We start from the raw sequence: 18693 nt of genomic DNA on the forward strand, positions 1-18693 counted from the left end.
TCCATCATGTTTTTTGTGTTTTGTTGTCCATATTGTCTATGTATGTATGCACTAATTAATAAATTAAGGCAGGAGACACACACACAGACACAAATGGACCAAACAACTAAACGATTAAGAAAAATGATCAACAGTTTAAGTGATTACAAAAATAATTGTGTTTCTCATCTCTGTAGGGAGGCCTCTCATTCGTATCTTTGAGATGTTTATGCCTTCTACACTTTGTTCATGCACACACAAAACCTTTAAACTGTTGACATACGACAGGCCACAAAATTAGCACCGGCAAAATGCTGGTAAAATATGCAAGCAGCTGGTCAAATTTCTTCACTCGCCAACCAAAAAACACTGGTTTGATTGGCTGGTTAAATTTGAACAGTCTCTCATCATTTGGCGAGTGGACAGATGCTTAATTTTTGTTTAATTTTGCACCCTACATGACAGCATCAGCAAAATATTTAGTTATTTTAACAGTAGACCAACACCATTGTTTATACAAGCACACAACAGATACTTAAACCTGGTGTGTGATCACTGCATCTAATCCTTTCTTACCTTCAGGTGTGCGTACACTACAGCTCATATAAAATTTATCTTATCAGTATCTGCCAGGAAACAAGTAATTATCTGTATGAAAAAAAGTGTGCAACTTTACTTTTATGTTGCTTTAACACTAGAACTACACCAGTGTTTATGTAAGCATGCACCAGATGCTTAAACCTGTTACGAACATGCCCCAAAGCCACACGACAATTCTTACAGAATTAATGAGCTGGTGAGAATGATTATTTTTCCCAGACACATAACAATTGTTTACTCAAAGAGCTGACATGCCTCTGAGGCAAGAGTTCAGTCTGGTACAATGTTACATAGTCTGAAGATTTTAGTGCCATTTAATTTTTATAATGGACTGAAAACAGCGTACACTCAGGGAACACTCACTTTACTCAGTATTTTTTTTTATCATTTGTTTAAAATATCTTATTTGAGATAATTGTAACAACAGAAATAGACTTTGCATGTGTATCCAAAAGTTGTGGAAGTTTAATTTGTGGGTCACTAACATCTCTCACAATGACAACCCCATCCAAATAGGTTGGGGGCTTTTGTGTGTTAATTTATGTTTATTATATTTTATGTCTATATCTATATATCTACGTGTATCAATAAAAGGGCCAGAGTGTAAGATTTAGTGGCATCTAACTGTGAGCTAGAGACAGCTTGTCATGCCCTCCACTTCTAAGTGTGTACGAAGCACAAAATGCCAAATCTAGAGCAAGTGTCCATTCAGGACTGCAAACATGGTGGTGCAACATGACGGCCTCAGAGGAGGAGGATCTGCACTCTCTGTAGATTTAACCGGCTCATTTTAAGGACACAAAAACATAACAATTGTTATTTTCAGGGGATTAAACACCAATAAAAACATAGTTACATACTAGATTATATTCCATTTCTGCCATATTCTGCCAATAAATCCCAATAAATCTGACAGAACCCGCATCAAGCTGCATAGAGCAGATCAAGTCCAGCAGGAAGTCAGACACAAGAACAGAGAATTTGGTCAATTTTTTTAAATAAATACCCTGTGCAGCCAAAACCATGGTGGAATCAATGTATTACACACTGAACCTTCCAGTTCGCATCTTCTTCCTGTATCTGCATGGTTTTTCTCACCAAATTTAAAGATATGTAAGGATTAAAGACTTGAACAGTAGGTGTGTACATTTGAGTGTGAGTGGTAGTTTAAGTGTGTTAATAGGCAGGTACAGACTCCAGCCCCTGCAAAAGCAAAAGATAAGCAGTTACAGATGATGGATGGAGCTTTAATATGTGCCTGCTTGGCTTACAAGTAGTATGATGCAGGTACAATCTGTGCACAATTACAGAAGCACTGTAAGGTTATAATCTGTATAAGAGGAGAAAAATGATGATAATGTCTGCATTCAATGTTGCCTTTTTATTTGAAGGATTTCTGTGCTTGCGCTTAAGAACACATTGTTGCTCATGTCTTTCTCTTGATGCCAGTGGCACAGACTCCCATTTGACCCAGTGCATCCATTTGAGAGCAGCGAGGGAGAACAACGGCACTATGCTAATGCACTAAATGCAGGGAAGAAAGGGAGAAGCTGAGCTAATGCATCAGAAAAAAAGCACATAACTGAGGTCATGAAAAGTGCACTTAGGAAGAATCCTAAAATGTCATATATAATGTGAAGTACCACACATCCAACCTGCAGGTCATTCACATTAAAATACATGCAACCACTCTACTATATGTATTTTATATACATATACAATCAGAACCTCATATGTTGAAAGATTCAATTCTGCTTTTGTTTCATGTGATGCCTCTTTAAGTGAACAGTCAGTATTCAGTGGGAAAGACTGCCTGCAGAGACTGTAAACTATGAAATATTTCATAGATTTTCAAGTGACAGTAACAAGTTATCAACCTTGTGAAAAACATCTGTTTGGTACAATAATATCTGGACTAAAATCCACACAAATTACTGTTTTGTTTTAAACACAGTCCCTTTAAAATTTTGTGATGGGTCTTTAAAGTGTTTGGTGTCGTCAATAGGTCACATTTACTTCCAGTTCATAGTGTTTCAAAGAAATTTCTAAAACATAATGTTAGTATGCATGAATTGCTGTGTGTTTAAATTTAGACACTGAACTATTTCTACAGCTATTGAATCCAGATTACAGCAATTAGCTATTATTGATTTCCCTTACTAAATGTACACCCATCACAAAAGGAGCTTTGGATGAACACAAGATGAGTTTTAGAATTATTTCAAAGAACTTAACATGTGACTTGTACTGAAAGGGATGCAACTCACCGTCAATAAGGCACAACATTTTGTACATTTAAAGGTGGATTCAGACTAAGGATTCACAACAAGATGAGCTTTTACTGTTTTTAATTTTAAGGCTTGTGTTATGCTGACATGGCTTTTCCTTTAACAATCTGATTTCGTTTGTCCAGAAGTCTACCATTGCTGACACTTTGTAGCTAACTTGACAAGCTAATTAGCTGCTGGAAAAGGTGATATGCCTTACTTTTTAGAAATCAACCAATGGTGACAAGCTGAGTCGCAGATGATTCCATCATTGCTGCTGCAACTTTTTTCAACAACATCTTAAAATGATTTCGTCTTGTTGTAAATCTTTGGTCTGAATTGGCCTTTAAACAGAATTTTAATTTCTAATCCACTTTGACAGTTTTAACAATCAAATCTAAATACCAAACAAACGTATTTTCAAACAATTCCTTGCAGCACAAGGAAATGTGCCACATATCCCTTTAAAGCCATGGAAAAGAGAATGATAAATGTCACTGAAAGCTGCAAAATAAGCCACTGTAGATTAATCTGCCATTTTAAACCGATGTTTCCAAAGACAAGAAAAATCTAGCAGTCCAGTTTATCAATTCAGTTCATTTGTTCCTTCCTCATCCTCAAACCCCAGAAATTCCACATCCATGTCGTCACTTGACTGAAAAAGCTCCCAAAGTTTCAGTAAAGACTTGTTAGGAATGTCACTTTGCTTTACTTGTTCAAAGCGAGCATCCAATTTCCGTCTTTTGCGTTTATAAGCTTGGACCTTCCTCTGTATTTTCCAAATCGGAGAGCTTTGTGTAGACAAACTTGTTTCTTCCTTTTCTAAGAGGTTCTCTCCTCTAATTCTGTCAGGCAATATGTTTCTGTCCTGAACAGCCTCAAACACAAAGGAACGACAATGAGAGTCCTCTTGTTGATTTGTTAAAACACTGGGGCTTTTTGAGGAACCTTCAGTCTCTACGTTCATATTATGGAAATGACAGGCTGAGCTGTTCACGTCCTCAGTTTTTATTTGGTCCACCAGCTCAACCTGAGTAACTATGGAGGGAACAGAGGCAAGACATTCACCACTAGAGGGAGCTGTTTCCATTTTAGGCTGAGAAGCTTTCTGAGTGCAAGAACTCAAGGAATTCTGTCTGCACGGCCGTTTACATGCATGAGATTTGTGCTTGGATCTGTCTGAGTGAGTGTAATGGGTCCGTGCGTCCCCCTGTCTGTGACTCAGAGGAGCAGAAGCAAGAACTGATCCGTTTTTTAAAGTGTGTCCTGAATTAGATCCCTCATGGCCATCAACAGTCCGGTGCTGCTCTTCTTTAGCAATCTCTGAGGTATGGAGATCTCCCTTGTGCCTTGGCTCAGTTTTCCCACATGGTCCAGGAGCAATCAGAACAGAGGAAACACTACACTTTGGTCTGACAGGAACAAAAGAAAAAAGGAGATGAGTAGAGTTGAACAGAAACATGTTCTTGATATGTCAAGAACAAATTTAGCAAATCGAGATTAAATTTACATGTTTTGTTTTTTCTTGTACAATGTTGGAAGTTTTAAAAGAATAAACTACCTTTTAACTTGAGTTCTTATGTGGACAAAGTTGCAGTGCAGGGTTGAAACCAGTTTGTCCACCACCAAGTATTTGTCACTCTTGGAGAAAGCCTTGTGACGTTCACTCTGTAGATGCTAAACCAAAAAAGAAAATTCACCCAGTTAAATAATTAATAATTACAGCTGTCCAGTTGAGGCTATTCAGCAAACAATTTCTTCTATTGCACAAGAAACTAAATACAAATAAATCTTCCTTGTCTTAGCTTCTGTCACATGATAAACTGTTTAGAGTGAGTGGAAAAAAACCGAACAGACTATTAGAGCATTATTGAGGTTAGACTGAATCAGGCACAGACTGAGCACAGTTTGTATGATTATCTTTAATACAAAAACACAAGAGGTTACATTTCAGAACGTGCTTGTTTGACAAGTCATTGTTTTCCAGACTAATTATTAAACTAACTAAACTAACTATTAAAGTGAAACTACTACACACTGGACCATACAACATGTATTAATATCAAGGTAGAATATGAATTTTTTTCTTTTATTTGTACTCTCTTCAAGGTGTTAAAGGCTAAATTACTAACTAACAGGGCTGTGTAAGAATCTAATGATACAATACATATCACAATACCAGGATTATGAGTCAGTAATTTCAATACTGTAAGGAAGGTGATATATTACTTTTATATTGCACTTTAGAAAAATTGACATTGTATAAAGCACCACCACATGCATAAAAACTGAGTTTTAAGAGTTTACTTTTTATGGAAGTAGAACAATGATGATAGATAATATTACTGTCAGTTAATGGTCGGGTTTAAATAATATAAAATGACTCACTAATATTTGCATATATCACACTACAGTGTTTTGAGAATCACTACAGTATCACAAAACATAATATCATAATGTGTATCAATATTTTCTCACTTCCTTTCTAACATCAGCAATTAAAAGCTAGTAACTCTAAGAGTTGATTTTGTTTCTGAGCAGAGGTTTAATTACAGTGACTGAAAAGAAAACTGTCACACATTAACACAAATAAGATAATTTAAAATCTTGCTCCACATAGTCTTTCAAAATAAACAACATGAAAAGCACATCATTGACTTGATTGATAAATAGTGACTTGTGATTAAATGCAATAACTTACCGTTGTGACGTTCTCATATTTGATCATACAGCACTCGCAGTAGCCGCCTCGTTTCTTGTCCCTGTTCTTCTTTCGGCCATGTGGTCTCTCTTCACTGGCTGAGGCTTTTGGACCTCTGTTTCCAAAGGGACCCAGAGGTTGCATAAATAAAACCAAACTAAGATGAAAACAGTTTTGATTTCCGCATCTGTATAAATTTTGATTCAGTCTTGATGGGAGACTCAAGCAGAAACAACTCAAATTGTGCAGACATGTACTTTTTAATCCCACTGAACTTGAAATTCTACTAAAATTAAAAAAAATATATACTACTAATCTCATTCTGAATTACAGACATATTTATAGAAGCATGCAAAAACAATTTAACAATTTTTGAAAAAATACATTCATTTTAAACAGTGTGGAAAAATGTGTTTTGTTACTTTATTTTCCACAAGGCTGAGAGTTTGTCTTTGGCTTCACCAGGCAGTATAAATTAAAAACAACACAATTAGTTGAAAACAGACATCATAAACAGAATATCAAATAACAGCACTTCAAAAGATATAGATCATGCTAAAATACATAAGGAGCTGAGTTGTTTTGCAAAATTTAGTTTGTTAAACTAACTCTGAAGCTCCTTGAGGTGACAAATGGGCGCGGTACGGTACTTCCAGAGGTTTAAAATGTTTAAGCTTAAAGTTAGCTCAAAGCAAACAGAGAAAAACCACCATACCTGTGTCCCCGCTGTTTGGTCCCAGGGGGATCAATGTCCTCGACACAGAAGGGGGTACAGGGAGGAGCAGTCTTCAGGTTAAACTCGGGCATGTTTGGCATAGTGAGGTAGATTGGCCGGTAGTGTCTGAGGAAGAGAAAAGAACCGTGTTATAATAGATGTGAACAACTCAAAGACAACAGTAGGCGTATATACGTTTCATTTAATCTACTGTCTTACCTGCATGAATCCTCAATCTTGATGAACGGTCTACTGATCCTTCCACCTGGAAAAAAACATCACTGATGGTCAATTTAAATTTAAGTATATATTTACAAATCATCAAAAACAATGGACAACATTTTATGCCCAGAAAAAGACAGACTGGGTAATAACTACATGTTAAGAAAAAAATATTTATTCTTACATTTACCTTTACATTTCTGAAAACTCTGCTTTTCTACTGACTCAGCTTTGACCTATAAAGAATGACAGAAAAAGCACTTAAAAACACCATTTAACAATGTTAAACCAAACCTTTCCAAGATAATAATCCCGTAAGTGAGTCATTTTTTTAAAATTAAGAATCCATTTAAGAATTTGAACCTTTAAAACTTACATTTGTTTTGACAGCAGTGGTAGCAGGACATTTGCTGCTGGCAACCTTTTTTTTCTTCTGAATATATGCTATTATATCTGTAAGTGCCATAAAAGAAATTACGATAAGTCATTATTTACACATTCAATTAACTTGCATAAGAGTTCATGTAATGCAACAAAAACTGATATAACATCTACAACATACCATCTATGTAGAGGATTTTCACACCCCACTCCAGGGCATTTGACAGGATCTTGTTCATTTGTACCCTCTCCTAAAAACAAACAAGTGTGTATTAGCACAGAAAACAAAAGAGTTAATTACAGTTCCTCGCTAAACTCATTAGCACTGACTTAACAAACCTTCTCTTTCACCACTCGTTCCACCAAAGACTTCCCTCGACTTGAAACGAACTGCAAAACAGTAACAGAAAATGAAAATCAATGACATAACTAAAATGACAATGACTTAAAATGATTCAAAAGGGAACAATGGTGATAGACCTAAAAAGATATCAAACAAACTTGCCTAAACTATCTGCACTATGGCTGATGAAACTATAAAAGTGAACTCACTGTGTCTGTTTGGCCTTGAGATTTGCTTTTGATGCTGTCCACATGGCTGCCAGGACGATGTGGTTTTGAGCAAGGGCGAGGTGAACTCTGTCCGGAGTCTGGGCTGGGGACCGGAGAGTCTTGCTTGAGGCAGTGCACATATCTAGCCTCCTTCTTGTTGGACACGAGATACTTAATTTCCTTACTGAAGAATTTCTCAACAGTCTGAGTGACAAACACATACACATAAAAAGGTAAGGTTTTTGGGAGACCTTTACAACTGCAACACAGAGAGTCCTTAAAGAGTGTTCTACAGGGTTGGGTATCCAACCTAAATACATGTTTCTACTAACCAAAATATGTTAGAAGATGCTTTCACACCTGCAGTTCAATTCATTTGGTCCAGCCAAAAAATATTATAGATTGTTGCATTATAGTACTGGTTTAGTTCCTGATCACACTGAATTCATACCAATGAACCAACACAAGTAAACATGAAGTTACTGACAGGTAACCTGTTGATTGGACAATTTTGGCAACTGTCATCCTGCAACATCAGGACAAACATGGGGAAATCAAATTCCAGTGACTGACAGAAGTTTATGCAGCACTGTAATGCTCTGTGACGTATATTTATGTTCCTGGATGTCAAAAGATTTTAAATTATAAGCATTTTTGTTTATATCAGACAGCAAACTGACCGCATGTTATGAATAATGACTGACAGGCAGAGAGAGGATGAAAAGGATACGTCCTACTCAGCAACGATTCTGGGTTTATTCCTGTGGGATCGCCGTCACAGGCTTTTTAATGGACTTAATGAATTGATTATGTTCACGGAATAGGATACAGTATGGGAGTTTTCACAGCTGTGATGCTATCATGGAAAAATACCTGTGTGGTGGTGCATATGTGTAACCATAATTGACAAACGATTTACATATTCGTGGATTATAGGGGTCAATTAGAAGATTGCTTCCTAAAGAGATTTTACAATCAGCAGATGGATTCATAAAAAGTTTAGCTTTTGAAATCAGGTCAAAATCACATATCTGCTTTCAAAAAAAATCCTGTTGTTGGGTCGTTTGCTTTTTACACTACAAATGAACCGCACCAGAGTCCGCTGCCAAGACCACCTTCGCAAGTGGCCTTGGTTTGGTTGTTTGGTCCGCAGGGTTTGATTGACAGCTTTCATAATAGCACAAATGAACCGAACAAACTGGGCAAAGAGACCTGTGTTTGTTTTAACTGAACCAAACAGGTGTGAAAGCACACAGAGAGTATCGACAATTATCAAGAACCTAAAAGCTTATTGCACTCAGAATAAATAGTATCATAATGAAGACGTCACATACACTCTTCATAGTTTAAAGGGCTAAATTTTGTCAGCATGTAATAATAATGCCACCATAAAAGAATCAGTCTACGTGAAAAGCAGAGGAGAAAGCAGAGTAAAGGTAAAGCCAATGATGTCTGCAGAACTAAAGAGGATGGTGTTGGTATTGTATGTGTAATGACTGTGTAACTTCATGGATACATCAGGCTACACAGGAGACATGACACGGGTTTGAACCTTTTTTGACAGCCAAAGAAATAACAGAGAAAATATGTTTTGCCTCACCCCTCCCAGTTCTTTGATGTCACTCTCAAGTGTCTCTGATAGTCTGTTTGATGGCAGATCCAGGTAAAACACTTTTCCAGCAAAAGGTTTGACTTGTGCAGTAGAGGACACAAGTGTTGTGGGCTTAGCTTGGCTCAGTGTTGCCTTCTCCCCAGCACCTTTCCCTAAAAAACAATCAGTAAAGTCACAGAATGAAAGATGAAGTACAGATGCAATCCCATCACAAGTGCTTGGATAAGTACTTGTTACTCAAGTGATGAACAAACTGAAACCATTCATATGACTAAGTGACTGATCAGTCATGTATCCAGTCAGATATCAAACTCTTTAGTGGTTACTGATGTTTTGGTCTTTTGTGTATATGACATCTTTTGCATGTCTGTCCATTGTGGAAGTCACTTTTCCTGAAGTTGCGCCCTTTTTTTCACCCTATAAAGATAACTGATAACTACCTGCTTCTCACAGCCAATGCCAAAAACATATCTTATAATTTGACACTTTCATATTTTAAAAAGAAGTTAATATAATCTCTAGTTTATGCACGCCAGAGGGTGAGAAAGTCTAATAATGTAGTGAGCAAAGATGGATGATTTAATATTACATAGCTCTGACCAAACTAAATCTAACCCAAATCACTATTACAACAAACACAAAGTACAATTCAGACTATTTTTTTTACTTAAAAGTACTTTAAAAAAAGAGACTCAAAAACAGACTTTAGCTTTTAAAGAGTATTTTGTCCAAGAATTCAAATGATGCTTTGATATAATCTGTCAAATATGACATTATGATAGCCAATATTTATTGCTATATTTAACAGCTTAAGTAGTGATATAAAATAAGTGAATAATAATATAAATTTCTCATGGTTGGGAAATAATTTATTAGCCCTGATATTTATGCGCATTCGTTTTTACTATTTTTGTCTTTAGTGTACACCACACATATGGCATATTTGTCTTTTCCTCAAGTTGCTCCCTTTTTTCCTCTAAAAGAACTTTATGAAGAGTTTTTCCGTGGCTGAATCAATCAAAATGAGTGATTCTGGACTATATAAATTATTGTTGAAGTTGACTTGGCTGTCCGTGACTTGAATATAGTTAAGTCTTCGAGTGAGTTGGGGCTGGGAAATATGAGTGATGGTCATAACCGTTAATTAACTCCAGCCTACCTTTCAAAGTAAACTAGAAAACACGGAAACGGGATATAATAATAGGAAATACACGTATAACACGGTAGCAAATAACAACATTACCTTGCCATTTGGGTCCTGCATGCCCCTGGGTGTGTTTTGGCTTCATTTTATTCTCTTTCATTGAGAAAGAAAATGTTTTCTTGCCCTCCAGTTTCAAGTCAACATGCCCCAGGAAGTGGTGTGTGCCCTGTGTGTAAACAAAGAAACTGTTATTTACAAATTAGACAAAGAGTAAGCCAAACAAAGTGTCTGAATAGTAGTTATGACCAGAGTAGCGTTAGGTGACGTGGGGGTGCTGAAGCTATAATCCCCCTGTCATTAAAATGTATCTGACGGTTTAACTTTTAAATGCAGTCTTACCGTACGTTTGTTTCGCTTCCCCAGCGGACAAACATGTTTGTCGGTTAGCCGTTTTGCTCAACTTACGTTACATTATTTCGTTAGCTAACGTTACTAAAGCAGCGAAAGAGCAACTTATCAACAGTTGTTATCAGAAACTATCCATTGGCGATCGTTTTTTTTTTACAACTGTTGAGCCAGTTGTTGTGGATTTTTTTAGGTCCCTACTTCGCAAAACGTCCCTTTCCCGCTTTAAATCCAATGGTGGGCGAAGTTTACGTTGCCATGTTTGAGACTATCCGGCCATGTAATGTTACAACTATCGCATTTAAATATCACACTTTTTCCAGCTTAACCTCACAGGACATTTGATCTACACTAGGTTCCGATTGCATTATTGACCAGAACCTGTCTGTCTTTGATGAGTTTGACTGCCCTCCTTTCAATATCTTCGAGAAACTGCGAAGGGGTGGGGTTTTACGGAAACTCTTCAAACTTGGCAACGCTGAAAATAGGTAAACACCTCCTTTGTGTTTGAATGTGATGTTTCCGCATTGCTGTCACAAATTAAATAAAATAAATAGATTGGCTACAATAGAATGTGCATACAGAAATTAGTTCGTTTAAAAAATACCATATGCTATATGTAAAAGTGTTTTACACCCGTCATTATATTTAATGTAATGTAAAAGTTCAAGAATGTGCTCTGCTGAAATTAATATTACGTAACACACATCATCATGTAATGTTTTCTATGTAAACTTGGCTAGCCAGGGTCACAACCCACTGGACGTACACACGTGTTGAAGCTTTCCTTTTCGAGCCTGTAGAATAGTAACTGTTACCAAACCTAAGGGGGATGTGTGTGTTCATGGAAGACTTCGTTGATGCTGAGGTGCTTTAGCAGGTAGGAAGTTAGCTAAATTAATTAGCTAACTCGGGTTAGCCTGAGAGCTCTCTTCGTTATGTAGCTAATGTTATGGTATTGTAATAGCGTGCTAACTAACGTTTCCGTGTCTGCTAATCGGCTCATTTGGTAAAATAAGTTTTTGTATAGATGTTAACTAACTTACAGATTAAAATATGTCTAATGTCGAATTGTATCTTTGTGTTTTAAGACAGTATGAATGGCCAAAGTTCTGCCCCTTCAACCAGTAATGGCATTACTCCACTCCAACAGATGGTGGCGTCCTGCTCTGGAGCCATAATCACATCATTGTTTGGTGAGTTTTGCTCTGACTAAACACATGACAGATAACGTTAGTCACGTGTAGTCTTTTGCTTTTAAATAACGACACTGGTGTCTTTACGTGTTTTAGCTCATGTGATACAACATTACCATACATTACTGCTAACAATGCCTCATAACACGTCACGTGTTTACATTTCCTTCCAGGCCGTCACTGGTTTCTTTTCATTTTCTATTCATTCATTTCATGTCATGAAAATAAATGACATCTCCTTTGCCTTATCATTCGGTACACCTAGCTGAAATAATGCAGTCTAATATGTTGCTGTTTAATAAAAGGTGTTGACTTGAGATGTGTTCTGATAGTACTTTAAATCTGTAAGGATCTCTAGTGCAGTGGACTTCAGCGGCACTACAACCTCAAAATGATCATAAAGTTGAATCAACACCAGCTCTATATCAAAGTAGGATATGTTTGGATTAAGTGGATTAAAAAGTCTATCTAAGAGATATGTTGAAATGCTGATAAGAAGCTCCAGCTACCATGAAGCTGTCTCTACCATGTCTGTTTCCCTTTGGAACTATAAACAAGCCTTTAGACATGAGAGGCAGTGGACAAGCAATAGGCTACTGCATTTGAAAGGTTTGTTGTTGAAAAATCCATCCAGACGATAAACAAACATAGATGAGGTGAAAATAATAATATAGTTTATTTTTTAAAATAGTTACTGGTACTGTATCAAACTTTCAGACTTGATGTTCACTGTGAAGGTTTACTAATCTTGAGTTTCAAATTTATGAAAATGTTCATAGCATGCTGGAATGATTTGATGGTGTCTTTTGCATAGAAAGAAGTCACATTTGTCAACACTTGTACAGTGTACCTGTTGTCATACACAGAGGCTCATGATAGGTTTATGTCTTTTCAGTCACACCTTTGGACGTTGTGAAGATCAGACTGCAAGCACAGAAAAATCCCTTCCCCAAAGGTATAATGAATATGGACTTAATTGGTCTAATATTATGTTAATTAATGCAGTAAATATTAGATGTTCACATGTGCTTTTATAACTGTCTTTCAGGGAAATGCTTCGTCTACTGCAATGGACTTATGGACCACATATGTGTGTGTGAAAATGGCACCTCCAAGGCCTGGTACAAAGCCCCCGGTCACTTCAGTGGCACACTGGTAAAAATTTCACAGAGCCATTGCATGTCACAATTCATTGTTTACCAAAATAAAATATAAAGGTTTAGAGTTAGTAGTTAAAAAAGCTCTCTATGATGTTTGTTTTGCTATAGTGGCTGTCAGAGCTTGTTCTGTGTGTGTAAAGTAGAGCTGTACAGTCATATTGTGATAGATAACTTCCTTCACTGACTCTCCTCTGCGACTCTGCAGGATGCCTTCATCAAGATAGTACGGGGTGAAGGAATAAAATCATTATGGAGCGGTCTGCCTCCAACCCTGTAAGTGTGATGTCTTCTGCATGTCTTTTAGTCCCTCGTTGCTCTTCATTCAGCCTGCTCTCCTCTTAAAGCTGAGTTATTGTGCAAATGTGGTCGGTCAACAGTCGTTTAGCCTGTAACTGATGCACTCATTAAGGGTGCTTTCGTTTGAAGTTGTTCCAATTAGTGCCAAACCACCTGAGGTTTTCTTGAAAGCTGATTTTCCAAAGATTGATTTATGTTAAGTAGTGTCATAATGGAAATTTCTTTAATAAATCAAGTTGTTCATTAATTTATCAGTGTTGTTTTTGCGATTGGCTTTTTTCCTGCCTGGATTCATTTTGTCGAAAGCCTAATTTATGGATATTTTCCGTATGTGTAATCTCCAGTGTGATGGCAGTGCCAGCAACAGTGATCTACTTCACGTGCTACGACCAGCTGTGTGCAGCACTGAGGGTCAGGATGGGAGAATACGCTCGGGAGGCTCCTCTTGTAGCTGGAGCAGTCGCTAGAGGTGAGGTGACTGCTGATGCATCACTGATTAAAACAGGACAGATTCCAGCTGCTCTCACGGGGCATCTGTGGATACTGTTACAAGCTTTCACAGTGTTGATAATCTGCATTCAATTATTGTTTACATAATAAAAGATACCTATTTAAAGAATAAACTTGATATTTTTCAATCTGGACCCTTTTTTCAAGGTTTTGTGTCTAAGTGACTCATGAAGACATTGGTCCAGTATTGAGCGAGAATATTCTGGCTTTTTTTTTTATTGTTCCCAATGAGGAGAGAGCGTCTGTAGCATCGCGTCCAGAGACAAGAGTTACACCCAGCGCCTTTTGTGTTGTCACTGTTGTTGTTTTTTCAGAACCTCTTGGTGTTCAGCTCTACTTTTTTTTTTATCTTTTAACTGAATCTCTGTGTTTGAAGCTTAGATGCATGCTCAGTTATTCACCTTATCTTACTTTCCCATGTAGCTTTCAGCTGATATAAGTTGTGTTAAGTTACTGCCAGTGATCACCAAACATTCCTTGATTTTGCTGCCTCAAACGAGGCTTTTATTGTGAAGAATTTATAGTCAATAAAAGGTGGTTAACCAGTGTTTTACAGCAATGTGACACAAAATGCGCACGTTCAAGACGCACCTTCAAAACAACCACTTTTAAGTGGACCTTAGAGATTACGTACATCACAGCTGATGGCTGCAGTCATCTAGTCTACTAATTTTTAGTTTTAAAAATTGTCCCTATTAGTCATTTAGACTCAAAACTTGAGAAAATGGGGTCCAGATTGAAAGATACCAAAGTTACACTTTGACAAAACATGTGAAAAGGCATCTTTTGAGTCTTTAAAGTGTGAGTTAATTTTCAACATGGATAACTTATTGCAGTGTTTTAAATATTGCTGTTGGTTTAATGTCCAGATTAATTTTCAAGGGCAGCCACTCATAATTTTTGTCCTACAGCATCAGTATCTGTAATTTCATCTACACCAGAATTCATTTTGAAAACATAGTCTGACCCATTTCAACCCTGACTTTGGGTCGACTCTGTTTTTAATAACAGCCTCTGAGCCATTATTAAAAAGAGAGTTTAAAAAAAAAAAAGCACAGTTGGTGAGGATGATTACAAATTGTTTCATGATAATTCATAGAGGGATACACTCCGTTTTTCAATTAAAATGCTCCACCAAACTGAAAAATGTTTTCAGTTACAGTTAAGCCTTGTTGACTCCCAGTATAATTGTGATCTGGTGTGTTTTGATGTGTTTGTGTTTTGAAGCTTATCTCATTGTTTTGTCTGTGTTCGTCAGTGGGTTCAGCGACAGTCATCAGCCCTCTGGAGCTGATCCGAACGAAGCTGCAGAGTCAGAAACAGTCATACAGGGAGCTGACCGACTGTATCCGCTCAGCAGTGCAGTCAGAAGGCTGGCTGTCTCTGTGGCGGGGTTTGGGGCCCACGCTCCTCCGAGACGTTCCCTTCTCAGCCATGTACTGGTACAACTATGAGAGGGGAAAGAGCATTCTGTGTGAATGGTATAACACCAGAGAACCCACGTTTACCATCACCTTCATATCCGGAGCGGTGTCTGGCTCTGTAAGTACGCCTACACAGCATTCAGCTTTTCACCATGTAAATTATCGCATCACAATTCAAGTAAACTGTAATCTAATAATTAATGTAGTATTAATACACATTTCTTTCAGATTGCGTCCATTGTAACGTTACCATTTGATGTTGTCAAAACAAGAAGGCAGGTGGAGCTGGGAGAGCTACAAGCAAGAAATTGTAATTATGGAATTATAACTTCCTTTTTTAAATTAATCTATCCTTCTGAAGATTTCAAATGTTGTACATCAGTGGATTCCCAATCAGGGCTACTTTTACTGTAGGTGGTACTTCTGTAGCAATCAGGGGCCTGTGGAAGGATCTGTGGGAAAAAAAACAATGTAATAATTTGGTAAAAGCAAATATATCCACATATTTTGGTGTGTAAGTGGAAAATCAACACGTAAATAGGATTACAGTTTGGCGTCTTTTTAACAGGAAAATTAGCCCTAAACTACAACCGATGAATGAACCTGACACACTTTTCACCAACTTCAGTCAGATGCACCACTTAACATCAAGTGCTGCAATTGAAAGTGCATAAAACTAGTTTGCAAGGGAGCAGAGTTGTTGAACTAGATTAAAGTAATGCATAAATGTTTGAAACATCCAGACATCAATCACTATGTCTTGTATGAAAAATAATATTGTAACAGCATAAACTTTTATATAATTAATCATGTTAAAACCTTATAACAAGTCAATTGGCTAATCATTACAAACTGGTGCTTTTCTCTTTTGGTATAAAATATAAGAGATCCTATGATCCTATGTCACACTGAATCTGAGTCTTGGCCTATATAATAATTAATAATTTAATTCAAGGCCCTTTTCCATTCTCAGAACCTTGGTGCTATCTTGCAAACCAGCCTGCATTTCCACCAGTTTTGAGTGTAACCATTGTAATTTAAAGATGCTTCATCAACAGAGAGCATTACATGATGCAAAACAACCTGTAGAAATATGACACACTCACTTTGTTTGCTAGTTTTTGGTTCCAGCTAGAGGCCCACGTTTTTGGGTTCCAGACCACTTTATTTTTGGTCAAAATGCTCCATTTGGTTCAGATTAGGTGCACAACCCAAAACAGAGTCAGTTCTGTGTTAGTGGAAAAAGCCTATTAGTGACTAATTTTCCACCATATTGTATCATATTCAAAATATGACACTATTCTGAATTTGATACAGGTCACGTAAACAGCATTTTCCATTTGGCCTCATTCCAAAAGTAGTATATTCCAATAAGACAGCTGATATTAATCAGGCTTTAGGAGCAGGAGAATGTGATCTCAGTTGGTGTTTTTACTTTGTGTGCCTTGTAAACAAACCATATTGGCAACAGTTTGCAAGGCTGGGGTAGAAAAAACCCTAACCCACATTTCTGGTTGGAGGGAGAAACAAACCTACTTCTAAAGATTATAAAAAACTTTGATATAAACAGGTTTTTGGATATGTGAAAATATCGCAACACCAACTTTTCAAGAAGATGGTTGAACAGACGAAGGAGGGAGGTTGTGTTCATTATGTTAATGAGAGTATGCACGGCTACATGTAAACCTGAATATTAGTGCAATATTCATTTTCATTAGCAATGTAAACAGCTTAGGGGAATTATTGTCTTTTCTGCATAAGCGAACAAAACAGAATATTTTGTGCATGTACATAGTCAGTTTGAACAAGCTGATACAGAACTTATATGTAATGCTGTCAGGTGGTGTGGAATAAGCTGATTTTTCCTACCTTTAAAATTGTTTAAAGGAAAGAAAAAGGATTCAGGGGAGAAACTGTTTAAAAGCAGTTCAAATGAATACATTTGGAAATGACAGGTACTGTTTGAAGGGGTGCAGTGAGGCTATGTCAGACAAACAAAGGTTGGGATCCACTGCTCTATATTACTGAAACTATATCATTTCTGATCAGTTTTTGAGTTAATGGGTCACTTTATGTCGATTGTCGTCTTTGTCTTCTCAGTGGCCGTTCAGGTCTCCTCCTCCACCTTCAACGTGATGAGCAGGATTGTGGCACAGGACGGCGTCAGTGGACTATTTGCAGGTACATACTTGAGGAAACCTGTGTGATATTTTTTGAAGGGTTGTCCAGATAATGATAGCGGTTATGCTTCCAATACAGCTGAAAATGCCAGATTGGGTATCAGTGAGTATGCAAGTGTAGTCTATGCACTTTTGATACCACGTAATTTAATAACCTTGAAACAGGACCCAGCTACTCTTAGCAGTACTCACATTTTTCCCAGGATGGTGAAGTCATGTTCTATGGCATTCATTCCCTGTACGTTGGTTAATGTTTTGCAGAGGGTTCAATTATATATGTGTGTGTGTATTTCTTTTAACACACTAGTATTGGATCGGTACTTGGTATCAATCTACATGCAAAGTTCATGTATTAGAATCAGTATTGACCATATCGTATGGTATCGAAACAGCTCTAATTTTGTGAATGATCATAGCCATCCATCCCACTAAATGGCACATAATCACTCCTCTAAATATCTGTTGCCTCTCTGCCAGGTTTCCTCCCCAGGCTCATCAAAGTGGCCCCGGCCTGTGCCATCATGATCAGCACTTACGAGATTGGAAAGGCCTTTTTCCGCAAACACAACCAGGAGAGGATACTCACACCGCTGCAGACCAGCAACACCTGATAATTTTCAGGTTGTCATTTCAATTGCCATTTCTCTCCAAACCAAACACCGCAACCACTACTGCTAGACTGTACCTAGAAGGAAAAGGCTTGTTTGCCAAATTAAAATTAGAAATGGAAGTGAAAAAGACCCATTTCAGCATTACGAGTTATTATAGGTGATCAAAACTTATATTAAATGTTTTTTATTAGTATTTATAATAATATTATACGGTTTTATGTTCATCACTATAGATCATGTGTGCACACCTGAAAAGAAATATTGTTTCATGAGAATTCAAATCACATTTATTGATACATTTATCAGCCAACAGGTGGCAGCCATAGTTGTTGTTCATAATTTGTTATTTTCCTGGTCCCTCATGTGGCTGTCTCACTGGGATTCATGTGCACTGTGCCTGAAGTCCTTAGAGTAGAGATATAATTTTACTCTACTTTATTCCTCTGTGTTGATCCAAGTCAGTGTATCCTTCCCTCAGACACTGAGATGTTTTTGCACTTTCATTCCAATCCTGTCTAACCTATGAATACGTGTGACACAGAGACAAACACGCACAAGAAAGCCAATATTATGGTAGTGAGTGCAAAGCTATGAGTGCTTCTTCAATTTGACAAAACACTATGACACGTGAACTCTATGAAAATGTGACATTTCAAATGTTGAATACACATACCAGATTTTCTTCTTTCTTCTTCTCTGGAAATTCTTTTCATGCATTGATTTTATAAAAGCTTCAT

The 18693-nt window shown here is 37.3% G+C and overlaps 2 protein-coding genes across 2 annotated transcripts; one reads left to right on the plus strand and one right to left on the minus strand.

Moving 5' to 3' along the window:
• Positions 1 to 1807: 1807 nt before the first annotated feature.
• On the minus strand, positions 1808 to 10855 carry dbf4 (DBF4-CDC7 kinase regulatory subunit). Its single transcript, XM_084726834.1, has 13 exons — positions 10573 to 10855; positions 10273 to 10399; positions 9018 to 9181; positions 7418 to 7621; positions 7205 to 7255; positions 7047 to 7116; positions 6861 to 6937; positions 6675 to 6720; positions 6482 to 6527; positions 6263 to 6388; positions 5548 to 5662; positions 4408 to 4523; positions 1808 to 4258 (listed from the first exon to the last, which is right to left on the minus strand). Exons 2-13 carry the CDS (start codon positions 10331 to 10333, stop codon positions 3433 to 3435), a joined length of 1902 nt encoding a protein of 633 aa, XP_084582960.1. The 5' UTR covers positions 10334 to 10399; positions 10573 to 10855; the 3' UTR covers positions 1808 to 3432.
• A 460-nt stretch (positions 10856 to 11315) lies between these two features.
• slc25a40 (solute carrier family 25 member 40) lies at positions 11316 to 18659 on the plus strand. The gene is made up of 10 exons (XM_084726836.1): positions 11316 to 11458; positions 11670 to 11774; positions 12670 to 12729; positions 12823 to 12929; positions 13140 to 13207; positions 13576 to 13700; positions 15000 to 15283; positions 15394 to 15475; positions 17266 to 17346; positions 17823 to 18659. Exons 2-10 carry the CDS (start codon positions 11675 to 11677, stop codon positions 17954 to 17956), a joined length of 1041 nt encoding a protein of 346 aa, XP_084582962.1. The 5' UTR covers positions 11316 to 11458; positions 11670 to 11674; the 3' UTR covers positions 17957 to 18659.
• Positions 18660 to 18693: the final 34 nt, after the last annotated feature.

Source organism: Lutjanus erythropterus, chromosome 9 (assembly GCF_056507025.1).
Source record: "Lutjanus erythropterus isolate fLutEry1 chromosome 9, fLutEry1.hap2, whole genome shotgun sequence".
NCBI lineage: Eukaryota > Metazoa > Chordata > Actinopteri > Lutjaniformes > Lutjanidae > Lutjanus > Lutjanus erythropterus.